The sequence below is a fragment of the Polyergus mexicanus genome, unplaced genomic scaffold (genome assembly GCF_030449975.1).
Source record: "Polyergus mexicanus isolate NDT 795.1 unplaced genomic scaffold, iyPolMexi1.0 SCAF_4, whole genome shotgun sequence".
Taxonomy (NCBI): Eukaryota; Metazoa; Arthropoda; class Insecta; order Hymenoptera; family Formicidae; genus Polyergus; species Polyergus mexicanus.
The window spans coordinates 12,720,315-12,735,419 of NW_027223324.1; the positions used below are offsets into that span (position 1 = coordinate 12,720,315).

Consider the following 15,105-nt stretch of genomic DNA (forward strand, 5'->3'; position numbering starts at 1 on the left):
TCTTCGATAAGCGTCTCTTAAAAATGTGCCCCGTGGAATGCTTCTCGTAGGGAATGAAGAACAAAACATTCTCTCTCTTTTTCTTCAATAAGTTTCATTTGGTTATATTATTACAATAATTATTATTATTGACAATATTCTTAATTAATGTTTCTATATACCTAAATCTATAAATTATCTGTAAATGAAAATTTGGAAAGTTCGATCAAACTTTGTAATAATGAAATAGTACGTTTAGATAAGTCAAATAAGACTCTATTCAATAAAAATAGTAGTGTCGCGAGTAGTAAAAAATTGGAATAACTAAAGCGTTTTAATCATACAAATTACGCAGTTTATCCTGTTTTTCTCTACTGAAAATTTATCTGTAACGACATGTATTTCACGTCAAGCGTATCTCTTCACGCTCGAACTCTTGTTACGCAAAGTCGCGATTATCCTAAATCGTTCATGCACCACGAGAAGTTTGTCGATGGACGCGCGATCGTGCGTATAATTCGCTAGAAAAATCGACAGCCTGCAAAAAAACACCCTCACTCTTCTTTGACGCGCGACAATGAGAAAATAAGAGGCATGTTTTATCCCGGTGATCATTGATTTACGGGGAGCTAAGATATCAATGAAATGCACGCAAGGGGGATGCGGTGATTGTTGAATAAACGTACGATGACGAATGATGCCAATTTTGACGAACACGAGAAAGAGGGAAAAGGAGAGAGAGAGCGACTGCTGGTAGAGCCGTCACGATCGCGCAGGGGTGTATTTACCCTCTATGTGTGGATTTATTCGTGCATACATGAAACAGCACTCCGCGATGATACGCGTCTCTTCCGCATCTCTCACCCACCCATACCAAATAGTGTCCATTGCAACGTTTCGCTGATGCCACCGAGAAGGCAGGGCCGCCTCTAACGATTCTCCATTGCTTTAGCCCCATTAAAACCTTTGCCTCGTCAAGCGTTAAAAAATTTCTATGATCCCTCCGGATGTGTACATGGAAGTGTACGCTTCCACGATTTTACGATATTCAAGCGGCTTAGCCCAAAACTTGCACTTTATACACTAAGCGAATTGATTATTCCGCTCTCGCTATGCAATATATCGCTTTGCCTAGATTAACGATATTTTTAGTGTATTTAATTCTCTATAATGAGAGAATTATTTCAAAAACATAGCGTCCAATGATCGATCGTTTTCAGCAAGTTTTATAGATTTGCAAATTTTCGAAAGAATCTTCAAAGTAAATATGCACATATATGATTATATTTTCTCAATGTAGTTCGCGGACTGTTATCGCGGAATAAAATCTCTATGTTTGATGCTGGTAAGATAAACTAGAGAATAAATCGAATCGATTGCGGAAACTCAACTATAGAGGATCAATGACGAGCGGCTCGTGTAATTTTTAAACACGCACATTGCCGCGATCACAGGATATGTTTATCTTTTACCTGCGGATTTACTCGTGCATACGCGAAACAGCACTCACGCTACAGCGCGAATCTCTTTTGCATATTCGCCTGCCTTTCCCTTCAGCATCAATAGTATCTATACAGAATACCTTTCCTCGATATTTGTCGCAAAACCGATAACACATCGCTTACTAACACGCAAATACGAGTAAATTTTCAAGTTCGAACTAAAACGACAAAAATGATGAGAAAAAATATAATTTTGATTCTTTTTCTTTTTCAATAAAATTTTTAACGTAAAATAAAATTAATGTACAAAGCAATTTATCCATTATTACAGACAATTACATATAATCGCACGCGCTCGTATAGAATCTTGGATCACATTTAGAAAAGAAGGCCGAAGTAACATCCGGAAATCGAAAACTATAAAGTTTTTTTACTGCAACCAAGAGCTTAACCTAAGCCTGTCTTAAAATTTTTATCGAAGCCGAACTCAAAATCAAACTCTTAAAACATTTATAAGTTACCCATCTGCGCTACAGATACGACTGAAAAATATATTTAGCACCGTCTGTGGCAAGCATTGTTACTATTTACGAGCATGAATATATGTTTGTACATACGTGCGCAGGTGAACCACAGTTTAACGTGAGCTTATACATCGAATAACGTAAAAAATATAATTCTGCGATAAACAATTAAAATAAATTATCGATAAAAATTTATAAGATAATGCATTTTTATTTTTAAGATTATATATCACATTAGACAGTAGAAAAAAGAAATTTCTACGACATTTATTTGATATTATCATAAATAAATCTTGGTTTATAATAAATGGATAATTCTCTTGACGTTTGCAAGCGGATTCTGATTTGTTGAAAATCTCCGATTGAATATTCTTGAAGCAGGGACAATAGATCGCGTAGTAAAGGTTCAAATAATGTAACAATATATCGCAAAGACGCAAAAGCGAATAAGATATGAATATAGGATATAAAGACGATTGGTTGGGCAAGCAAGAATAACGACGTTTGTCAATGTCTCTCAGAGTAGAATGTGACAAACTCCTCGACGAATTCGACGAAATCCTCTCTAGAATGTCGTTTGTCGTACTGAGAATAGCGATTGGTATCGTGCATAGTTGCTTCGAGATAGTTGGTCCACTTCTGTGCTACGAGCTGATCCTCGACCAACAGTAACAACTTTATACGCAACTATGCCCGAGTAAACCGGTTCAGTCGGTACAATCTCGCGTAACGTACTTCAATCAAATTTTTAACAAATTGAATTTTCCAAACACATATCTAAGTCGACCACGCAATTTTATGCGGTGTAATTCAATTTTTGATTGCATAATAAATCAAATTCCGATCGTACAAACTGAAATAAACAGTCAATCAGTCCGTGTCATCAAGTATATACACACACGAATACAATATATATAATATACAATGATTTTTTTAAGATATGTAATTTTTACATTAGTTATTATATTATAATGATAATTTTTTGCTGCATTTTATAGTAAAAGACTAAAAAGGCCAATTCAAGCAATATTTATCCAAGAGGCTTAAGTAAAAGCAGTCTTTTACTGAGCCAGATCATTTATATCTTTCTCACGTAGAACTTTACTACTTCAAGTAAATGCAGGCATTATGAAAAATTCAGTATGAAGCTTGATAGAATCGCCAAGTATTCATACCGGAAAAATTTACTCCTACGAAACGATCATTTTTTCAATCGCCAATCTACTCCGTCCCCCATGATCCGCCATGCTTACTTCTGCGAGAGACGAATTTAAGTGAGCACGTCATCTTGGATGCTTAAAGATAAAATCGTGTTTCTCTTTAAGATTGAGAATTTGAGTGCAATAACAGACCTTATAAGTCAAAAGTGTTACTTTGAAAAAATAAATTCGAAATTTTAAAGATGAAAGATTTTAGCAAAGATTATATATAAGATAAAAAAATAATTTTGTTCTTATATTATCGCGAATATATGTATATAAAAATTTTATTTTATACTTTTTGAATGCACTTAACAACTCAAGTGGGAAAGAACTATGAAAGCAATGCGGAGTTTCTCTCATTCACTGAAGGAACTTTACAATTAGTACTGCGTTTATAGCATGCACGAGTATAGTATCGCTATACAATAGGCAGAAAGATATTAATAAGACATGCGAATCATGATTATAAATATAAACGCTCAAAATAATTAATTGGACAAATCTAGTAATAAAATATTACGATCGAATAAAATGTTGCTTCGAGGATATATCAATTTCTTGGCTGAAATATTAGCCAAATATTTTGGAAATCTTTCTTAGAGATGAGAAAGAGAAGGTCTCGTTTATCGAACGTACATTATTTATACTAACTCTATCAAATTTAAAGACAACATTAAAAATTTACCAAAATAATAACAGCGCTTAAATTCAACGAATTATGGCAATAATATACGTTATTTAATTTAGTTATTAAAGAAATTTTATAACAACGCATTAAAATTAACAAATTTATATCTTTTATTTATCAATATTTTATTCCGGTGACAATTTTGTTTTTAAAGATCTGAAATTTTTTTTTTTTTTTTTTTTTTTAAGATTTCTATTCAAGTCTCTCTGAAACTACGATCAAAGTTAATCAAGACAGACTCAAAAGATCAAATTCGCGTCACACCTCATAGAGATCGCATCACGAATCTCGCGAATGAAGCCTGTTGCGTCGGTAAGTCATTAAAAGTTTCAGAAGGTTAACAGCTAAAGACATCGCAAGTTTTTCGAGTGGTCAGTAATTGACGACTTCTCGTTCTTTTTAACTTTTATCACGTTAATGGAATCATCATATAACGACGCAACAATTCGAGATACTTGAATTAATTGTCTCATTGGTGGTGCTATTTTTCAATTACTGTTTGAGAACTGCGTAAATATTAAGAGTGACATTAATTAGTTTAATTTTAAGCCTTAGCTGACGTAGTTATTGTTTTTAAAAAATTAGCAATAAAAAAATCATTAAATTTCTGTATGCATTTTATTCGATATTGTTCTAATGGCCCTGTGCCATTTTAATATATGAAAGCTTGCGCTAAAAAATATTTTTACGTTATAGCCCTATTCGTATCATTTAATTTTCTCATCCTCAATTTGCTTATTTAATGATTGCTAATTCGCGATAAGTGATATTTATGATATCCTGCTTATGTATAATCAAGATGCTAGTTTCTTGTACAGGTCTTAAGACAATATTTAACGTGCACGTTTCACGGCGAAATTGATTTAGACGATTAAATCATTCAACGGAATAAGAGCAATAATAAGACGCTCGTAAATCATTTTTGTTTGCGTTCGTTCTCGAAAATATGTTACTTCGGAAAGAGTTGTTAAAATAAATTATTTTTTACTTTTGCGCTAACATACATTATAATTAAAATTATAAACTCTAAATGTCAAATATTATAATATAATAAAATGGCAAATATTATTATAATTGAATTACATCTGTTATATAGGCTGCCTCTTCAAATGTTTTTACACGCAACTCAAAATAATTCTTTTTCTTTCTGTTGCAGTGCGTGCAAATGGCGCACGCGTTAAGACGCATCTCTTATGCGACTTGTGAGCCGCAACACGCCCAATTCAGCTTTCTGGCACGAGAGCCTAGAGCGCACTTTAGTCTACAGTACTGCCATTCCTTCATCACCGAGTCTGCAGAACAGGTGAGTAATAAATCTGGAAACACATTATACATAACGTCACCGTCACACGTCGACCGTAACACATCAAATATTCTTATATAAAATCTCAAATATAGCAAGATACGTTGACCGTCACAGAACCTGATTGTCGCCAACATTTGGACCGTTTATTTTGAAAGTGGTGTAAGTCCTTTTTTTAAAAAAATGAGATATGACGTAATTTATGCTTAATTTAGTGTAAACTTTTTGTTTATAACTAGTTAGTATTTAATATCTTAAAAAATGCCAATGCTTTGTTGAATTTAAAATTGGCCGGTAAAAGAAATTGCGTAACCATTGATTATGAAAGTGATGTAAGTCCAATTTCCATCACGATGCCAGGCCTATTACATACGAAAAATATAAGGATATGCAGCAGCTATTACCTTATATACCTCCTGTGCATCATGAATATTTCAAAACACTGCCACATGAAGAGCATAAATAATTAATAATACCAATATCTTGTGTTAAGTTTAACAATATATAAATATAACGTTCAAAATAAAAAATACTAATTCTATTTTATTTCTTGTTATTATTTATAAACAAAATTGAATTAATATGAAATATATTTTAAGTGATATTTGTTATTTCAAAATTGAAATTAAATGATATTTACAATTGACTAATTATGAAAGTGGTGTAAGTCCATTTGCAGCCTGGAAATATATATTATTTTAGTTAAATTCACCTAAAAGAAATTTATATAATCAAATTACATATTGATAAATTAGTACAAACATTCCCAGACTTCACATAATTAACCTATATTTTTTAATTGTCAGATCTGCTAACATTTAATTTTCTCGAAACAAAAGAAAATGGACTTGCACCACTTTCAAAATAAACGGTCCATTTAAAACTCATATAAAAATATTTGACACGTGATTACGTTGACACTACGATGATGTTACATAATATAATGTGTATCTAGCTTTGGATCTAACTTTCTCTTTGCTACTCTCTTCTTTTGCAATGTATTGTATAAAATATAATACTGGAGAAGGAGTGCAATATCTGAAAGCTATATTGAAGAAATTGTATAATGAAGCATCTATAAATATAAATCCGATTATATAAAGCGTTAGACGAAACATATATATATTAATAATAAGCGATCTTTGAAAAAATATATATTAATGCAGATATATAGTGCGAAGAAAAGTATATAGCAAAATCTGTTAATTAATTAGTACCGAATTATTTCAAATAATCGGACTAATATAAATCGCCGAAAATAAGCCGGGATTTGGTCTAAGATATTGTACGTGACAAGTTGCCCCTTGCAGTGGACAACCGCACGCGTCTCAAGTGGAAACTGGAAACTGTCTCGACGTTTAAAGCCGATGGATTACTCACTTTATTCTCAACAACTCTCAGAATGTTTAGGATCAAGCCATGTTGACAAAGAAACATTTATTAGGTTACATAAGTATCATATTTCAACTTAAAGAATTTAAAATTTTTTTTAAATAAAATTAAAAAATCTATTTCGATGAAAAGATTCTTATAAAAAAATTAATTTGCTCCGATTTATTTATGAATTTGCATATAACCGTAAATACTTTTACTTACTTTTGCTTCAGCTTATCAATACGATCGCGAAACTTTGTCATCGTGGCTTTTTCGAAAATCGTAGTAGCCAGGTGTGAGGTATTCGTGGAAAGAACGTGCCTCTGTACTATAAAATACACGAAAAATTTTGTCGGACGTCGATATATATATCGACGACTACCGAATCCCAAGATCTAAAAGCCTCTCGCTGTCGTCTGGAAGATAACATCGCTCGAGGCTTCGAAGTCCGCCGGCGATATCAGAAAGGATAGGACACACCGTAAGTTGGTAGTCTTAGTGGGTTGAGAATAGTAGACTTTGCACTTGAAACTTTGCACTCTGCCATCGCCTTGACATTTAGTCAACCCTAATGGCGCACTCTTCGGATTAAACTTTAAATACCTTCCGCTGAATTAAGAACGTCATCGTTCCTAAAGGTCTCAGATCAAGTAAGCTTACTCGGATAGCATGAAAGGAGATTGAGAGAATAGACGGAAAATGAAAAATCTTAGCGCCAGATATTTTTTCCGTGCTCATTGAAGCGATTGATATCACATCTCAATTTCGATGCGATTTCCACGATCAAATAATTTGCTAATATATGGATTTTCGAAATGGAAAGATGTAGAAGCTCGAACTTGTTATTCCTTTCTTAATGAAAAATAATGAATTTCTTTCCGTATTATCTTTTTACGATTTACTCGAAAAGTGCTAGATTCAATAACTGGTGACTAACTGCATGATTTATGATTGATACTACGTGCAGTCTTATGAAAATTCTTAAGAATTGACATTCCCGATTCTTTTCTTCACACTGATCTTGAAAAGTATTCTAAAATGTACCTTAATTAGGTATACAGGTACCTGTCGCAGGTATACACAAACATTCCAAAGAAGATTGGCGAATAGTACACAGACGCTCGCTGCAAAAAATAGAGATATATAAAATGTAAAAAAAGTTACTTAAATCTAGGTACTTTACATCACCGGACACATACGGCACAAGTCCGGGAGTCTAAGTCGGCGATCGAGTGGCACGTCATGTCGCGCTGATGGCAGGTCAAAGAACGCGAATCGCAAACTCACGCGTTACATGTGGCGCTCGGTTCTCCCAAGTGGTGTTCTCAGTCGAAGTAGAATAAAAAGAACAAGCCAGAGCCGTTGAAAAGATTGCGAGAGGAACAGAGAGAGAGAGAGAGAGAGAGAGAGAGAGAGAGAGAAGAGAGAGAAAAGATAGAAAAAGAGAGATCGAGGGAAAGAGGGAGAACGGGGACACGTGGTATTCAACAGCTGCCGTTGAACGTGTTCAGTGCCGCGGTTGAAGCAAGAAAGCGGTCGGTCGCAACGCTCGGCTCCTCGTAGATCGCGGTGGGGATGCAACTCAGTGTGGGCCGGTCGGAACGGCTTGCTTCGTGTTCCTCGTGGACTTCAGTCTCTCTCTATACGTACCGGGAGATATGTTGCCATCGCCGGTTAAGCACGGTAATACCATACAGACTTACAGTACTCTGACCGTTTGAGAGGCAACGGCACCTGGATCGCCAATGTGCGTCGGAGCATTGAACGGACGGAGCGAAGAGAGCGGGATCTGGGCCGATAAAGTTCATCCGGTAGGTTCTTCGATCGACGATAGAAAGGATAACTCGTGGACTGGAGGACACCCACTTCAAAATTGTCGAATCGAACAAATGATTTGCCGCCTCTGCGAGTTTCCGTTTTCCCGCGATGGTATACAAGGTTGACCGGCGCAAAACGATGAGAAGCTGTGACATTAGAACGATATGTATACGTACAGTTGCAAATGCGGAATATTTTATAAAAATATAATTAAGTTTGCAGGAAAAGGAAACGTATAATCCAAGCATATCAATTATCGATACGGATTAACGAAGAGATATAAGTTTATTAAAAAATGATCATTCATCCATAGCTCTTTTGGCGATATCACCTACTACTATTTCGGAGTACGAGCGATTACGAGTGCGAATTATGCGTGCGAATGTACTCGGACATGATCCTGATGTCGATAATGGAGATCATCCTGCATCGGAAGATCCATCGGAAAACGCAGTGCGAAAGAATATATAGCAGCTACATGCGTAGTTGACAAGCGATGAATAAGAAGCGGTGAAGCAACTCTGTACTCGTTAACCGGTTTCCGCGAGTCGGCATGCAGAGCGACACGTAGACAAGGCTATACGCCATCAAGTGGAACTCTCGATCCTTCATACATGTACCATACGTATACAGCTTGCGATAGAACTGGTTCCGCCGATTCATGACGTCGCTATAATCATCTGCTAATAATATCCGCGTATATCGCAGGAGACTTGATTACTGCGTAAAATCCGCCACAGAAACAACATCCGATGACAAGAAAATCTTTCCGAAAATTTTTCCGAACGTATGTTACCTTCCGCTGTCGTGTTTGCGTTACGATACGTATCAGCATCTCCGATCGTATTAACTTTGCGAGGAAATTTCTCTCTTCTTTTCTCTCGACTGGTACTCATCTATACGCTGCTATGAAATGTAAATTGGAATTTCGTTTGGATTTCAAAAGACGCTTGGTCTGCGATAGGCGCCGAAACGTCGTCGTAGGAATATTTTCTCGGAGAAAGGCGTTGGATATAGAGAATACTTTAACGCGCCGACATATACATGCCGGCACGTCGGTGCATGCGCTTTAGTGCATTAGAAAGTGCGCCGCGCGGTGTCGTGGACGTGTGATTAGAAATGTGATTGGAAATATTAATATATCAATGTTACAAGTGCGAATAATCGACGTGAATCGATGTGTCTTTTCGGATAACGTGACGATAATGCCGAATTATTGCTTTATTATTAAATTTAGATAAAAGCCACACTCGTTGTTTAAACATTGTTCGTCGGAGAGGAAGCATATCCTTATCGGGAATTAAGTATAGCAATATAGACGCCCGATACATATATCGTATATTCTCACGGAAGGACGAGCAAGTACAACGGTCGCTGTGGCATGAGGAGGTTTTCACGCAGGCGCAATATCCTGGCCGCATTCTCTGCGATTATGGGACGCCTTGGTAAAGGCACGCAGAGCTCAACGAGGCCCATTTTCAGGGTGCATTATCGCAAACTTGTGGACGAATACTCGCAGGAACAGTTAAGGTTTATGCCCGCGCTACCCGACTACATGTCGTATTGCTGTTGTCGATGTGGTCACACGCAAAAGCTCGAAGTAAGTTTTCACGGAAAGTTTAATATCTTGAAAGTTTGATCTTTCGAAATCTTGAACTAATTTTAAAATTTATCTCACATACAACGCGCGGACACAATGTAAATTGTCACAAATCACTCGCAAGTTCGATCGCTTTTCATATTTTCCGTATTACACTTGCCTTGTTTCTTCTTGCCTCGCAGAAATTGGAATAATTCGGATATGCGAATAATTTTATTTTCGTAAACGTCATTATCCGTCGAGTAAAAGAAATGAGACAGTTTCTGAAAGGAAAGCAGTAAATACCCAGTTTCAAGCGATCCGATATACAACGAATAAACGATCTGGATATCGTCTAGGCATCGTGGCATGGCTTATGCTTTATCTCTTGCGATATTAACGGAGCGCGATTAGGTCACGGTACCGCAACATGACCTCAGAGACACGATTGGTGCATCGATCATGGCAAAAAAAAAAAAAAGGGGGAAAATGATCTCTTCTATTATTTTATGCGCATGAAACATGATTATTAAGTAGGTAACAAGAGCGTCGTTTTTTTTAGATTCCCGTCGATTGAAGTTGCGCTTATCTATATTTTTCAATCATTCAATTTTCTAACATTTTTCTTTGCCAATACCTCAAAGTTATCTATTGGGTGATTGCATAAGTTCGTGCCCGATTTAAATATAAACTTCAATTATATTTTAGATTATATTTTAGAGATAACACTTTTATTAATCAATTATATAGTCTCCATTCTTTTCTACAATGGTTTTCCAACCATCTATAAGCTTGTCGATTCCATTTTTGAAGAAAGAACTTGGTTTTTCTTGAAAAAAGTTTGTAAGGTGGTTTTCGACAGCTTCTTCGGAATTGAGATTCTTGCCATTTAAACTATTCTGCAAAGACCGGAACAGATAAAAATCTAAAGGCGCAATATCTGGAGAATATGGCGGGTGCTGCAGAATTTCCCATTGCAATTCCTGCAGTTTTCCAGCAGCTTATTCCTTTCAGTCAGGAGACGCGGCACCCGCGTATCAAGCTTGGAAATGTATCCAAGCTTTTTTAAATGACGAAAAGCGGTTGAATTATCGATGTTCAGCCTCTCAGCAATATCCTCAGTTGTAATCCTTGGGCTTCTTTCCACTAAGGCATGCACAATGTCATCATCAATGCCAGAAGGCCGTCCAGAGCGGGGTTGATCCTCCATGTTGAAATCACCATTTCGAAATCTGCCAAACCACTTTTTGACTGTTCGGAGAGCAGGAGCGCGGTCCAAATAAACGCTTTGAATATTTTTTTGTGCAATCCCAACACTCACGCCTTTCCGAAATTCATATAGCATTACATGCCGCAAATGCACCTTTCGTTCTCCATTTTTAATGATTTCTCTTATGCACAAATGGACTTATCTGAACAATGTCTGACGCTAAATTGACATAAGACAACATCATCTATTCGGTGTAAGCAACAATTACCACACGAAAACAATAGAACTCCGCCATGCAGCAACTTAATGCCATCTATGAAAATCGGGCACGAACTTATGCAATCATCCAATAATTTGTCGATATATATATTTTCTTGTATCTTTCTCGACGTTTGAGAAAGATCTATCCATGTTTGATAGTCGCATTTCAGGATCTGCTAAAAGACAGTCGTCGCGTCGATAGATTGCATACACGGAATCTGAGAAATCGAGAGAGACAGAGAGAGAGAGAGAGAGAGAGAGAGAGAGAGAGAGAGAGAAAGCCTAAGTCAGGTAATACCACTATCGTGCCAGAAAGAAAAAGAGCTAACGAGAGAAGGGAGAGCGAAGGGGGATAAGCCGTGGGATCGGACGAACGCATTCCTCGGCTTCATATAGCTGCCTGTAGCGCAAGATGCTTCGCTCGTTGCCTCTTTACCGATGGAAGAATGTCTGTATGCATTGATATTTTAGCAAGAATATATAAATTCCTCATTATATCTTCACACCAGCATTTCAAATCATTATTAGAAAGACGCATGTTAACAATATAATGCAACAATTATTTACTACCATAATTCTGGCTACTTCAATATATACATCAGTATATATGGTACATATATATCGGATTATTTCGTATTGTTACTAAACCGATTGAAGCGAAAATCGCTTTGAAAACCGACTCATGACAGCCGCCACCCTTCCATTAGTTCCTCTTGACTTTACAATAGAAAACTATAATTCGTGTCGACCCATCGCGTTCCACGCGGACAAAGATCCAAGTCCTTTACAGCGAGATTTACAAAACGCCATCTGAATTTCACGAGTTTTCAATGATCTCTCGTGTGAGTTCACTATTTGTAAAATCCAGATGAATCCACGCAAAGCTCGCTCCCCTAAATTCTCATCTCTAGCGCAGCTGATGCCTTTGAGAAACGAAGACATTTCTAGTGGAAAAGAAAAAGAGAATCGAAAGAGACGGAGAGAAAACGAGCCATCTACTACGTTGCGTAAACGTTACGAAATTTCTCTCGACACCAATAGAGCATCTCGCACAAAAGATGACCCATTATCGCGTCGAGGCACCTCTCGTAGGAACCTAAGGTACAATATGAATATACTCTCGACTTATTGTTAGGCATAAGCTTAGACCTGTGGTAGCTTCTCGATGACACATTACTTTTTTGATGAAAGACTTTCTAACGGCTTAGTCATTCGTTTTTCGTACTACTCACATCGGCTACTTTCTTCCGGTTTTGTCAATATAACGATCGTAAACAGATCTCGTTTATTACTGCGAAACAATCATTCGTTTTTCTCATAAAATCTGCCAATCTGATTGAACAACTGACGCAATGACTTTGAAATATAAACGAGATACGCAGAATGCGCAAACGTTGCTAGGAAATTTCATATCAGGGTCTACGTTTCTCTCACGTCACGTGAATATGCAGTTTCGTTAGTATCGCACTGAAGCAGCAAACTGTCGCGGAAAATCTATAATAACGGCCATTTTTTTCTACAAGTGCTCGACGTATGCGGCTGCTTGTGCGCAATTTACAATTTGAAATTTCTACGGTAATTCCAGGCAGGAGCATCATCCGTAAAATGCCATTTTGCAATGACTAAGCATACTTCCTACCAGGAATGACATCGCGAGATGTAATGTTCACGCGCCGTGTCTCGAATCGAGCGCATTCAATGCATCGAATGCATCGTCCCCCTTGCGTTGGACACACGTGTCAAATATTTTTAACGTCGACGCTGCTCGTTCTCTTTATACATGTATACAGGATGCACTAGTCTATGCTCAATTTCCGGTTTTATCTCATTTTACTATTGGGGAGCTAAGAATATATATAATTATGGTTATTTATATGAAAATACAGGGTGTTGCATGTATCTTTTTGACGTATAATTGAATAAAATCAATTTTAATGTTTTGGTTTGAAATAATATTTTTATCATATCTCTTCTATTTTTTTTTATTTGTATTATATATATATATATATATATATATATATATATATATAATCATTAGTTATTGAGACATTTTTACAAACAATATATCTGTACTATTAAAACATCTTTAATAATAATTGTATAAAAATGAAGTACGTATTGTATATTAACATCTGACAAGAAAAGAATACGAAAGAAATATTAAGACAATACATGATATGAATATAAAGATGAAAAAATTCATTTTCTATCGATAGAATATTTACATTCGTAATAAAAGGATCGAAATCAATATTTACTTCTTTGAATGACATGCCAATATTACATAGCATTCTCGATAGGTAATTGAAGCTGATTGATTTACGCAACATATAGAGAACACACGGATTACTCCATAGTCGTCTGTATCCTATAATGCGTATTGCGGATTAATACAATGTGCGTAATGACTTAATCGATTCAAGCCTAATCCGATCGTGAAATTAACATTATGTATGTCTGTCGTATAACCAGCAATTTCCGATATAATTTCTAGCTAGAAAAAAAATGTAAGACTATAAGATTTTAGATACAAGCTGAAAAAGAGAAAATATTTAAATACGAAATACTTTCTATATTCTTATGTCACACTCGGGAGATATACAGATAAAATAATGTTAATAAAAATATCAATTTTTTTATATCTTACGTTCTTTTTCTTTTAAAAGCATTATGCGATATGGATTGATTTTATGATTGCATGCTAGGAATTTGATGACACCATGCTAGAAAATAGTGAGTAATTCTCGGAATATATACCATTCTTCGTTTACATCCGGGTCATTAAGAATCACCGCTGACATCGCGCACTCGATGAAGAAGAAATTCGAGCAGTAAGAAATTTAAAACGAAACGATCCTCTTCGCGTGTCGTATGCGTTTTCGAAGGTGCATTTCTGGGGGCACCGAAATAAATTTAATGACAAGACTCAAGGATACAGTAGCAAACTGTATGGGTCACTATCGTCTTTATTAAGTTCACCGTTCATTGTCGAGGACCCCCATACGACAAGCTGTTTAATCGCAAGAATAGAGCCAATCAAAGCTATGTCGCTCATTTAAGTTGCTCTCGTGATTCGATATACAAGTTCCACGCTAATAATCGTTTAATGAAATAATGATTGTTTTTCTTACATTATTACAAGCACGGTGTTTTTGTTAATTTTTCAAGTTTGGCCCGAGTATCTTTAATTATTTTCAAAACGTAAATTCAAATAATATTCAAATAACTATTCAAATAATTATTCTTATCGAGAAAAATTGCGCTACAATAAATTTTGTAGAGAAAAAAATCTAGAATCGCGTCGATATTATCGAAATACAAAAAATATGCGCTAAATTGAGATATACAATATATACGTGTTATCCACACAATCTCGGCGGAATTATTCGAAACTTTATTCGTCAAAAAAATAATTTGACTTAATAGACGCATGATGTCAAAATGTTAACGTTTTGAAATCTATTAGGTAAAAAAAAAAAGAAAAAGAAATGACGAATGACTTCAACAGACCTCCAGTCATGGCGTTAATTGCTGATCAAAGAGATTGTGCAACGGTTGTTCTTCATCTGCGCTCCCTGACCGATTCATCTAATTATATTCGATCCAATCCTCGACCGATTTTACGTTACGCTGAACAAAGTGCTTGCCACACGGTTAAACGATATTCCAGCTGCTATCGAAATTGTATATCCTCTTCTCGTGGATTTCCAACTCACTCGCAGGAT

General features: G+C 36.0%; 1 protein-coding gene across 6 annotated transcripts in view; it reads left to right on the forward strand.

Annotated features, from left to right (window-relative positions):
* LOC138932240 (EGFR adapter protein) overlaps nucleotides 1-15,105 on the forward strand; it is a 66,758-nt gene that overhangs the window by 39,521 nt on the left and 12,132 nt on the right. For 5 of the 6 annotated variants that reach the window (XM_070293869.1, XM_070293872.1, XM_070293870.1 and 2 more), the window contains one exon: nucleotides 4,992-5,138. In XM_070293869.1, coding sequence (XP_070149970.1) covers nucleotides 4,992-5,138 — 147 coding nt within the window. Of the gene's footprint in view, nucleotides 1-4,991; nucleotides 5,139-7,960; nucleotides 9,931-15,105 lie in introns of those variants that run through there. The other variant, XM_070293873.1, reaches the window with a different exon arrangement.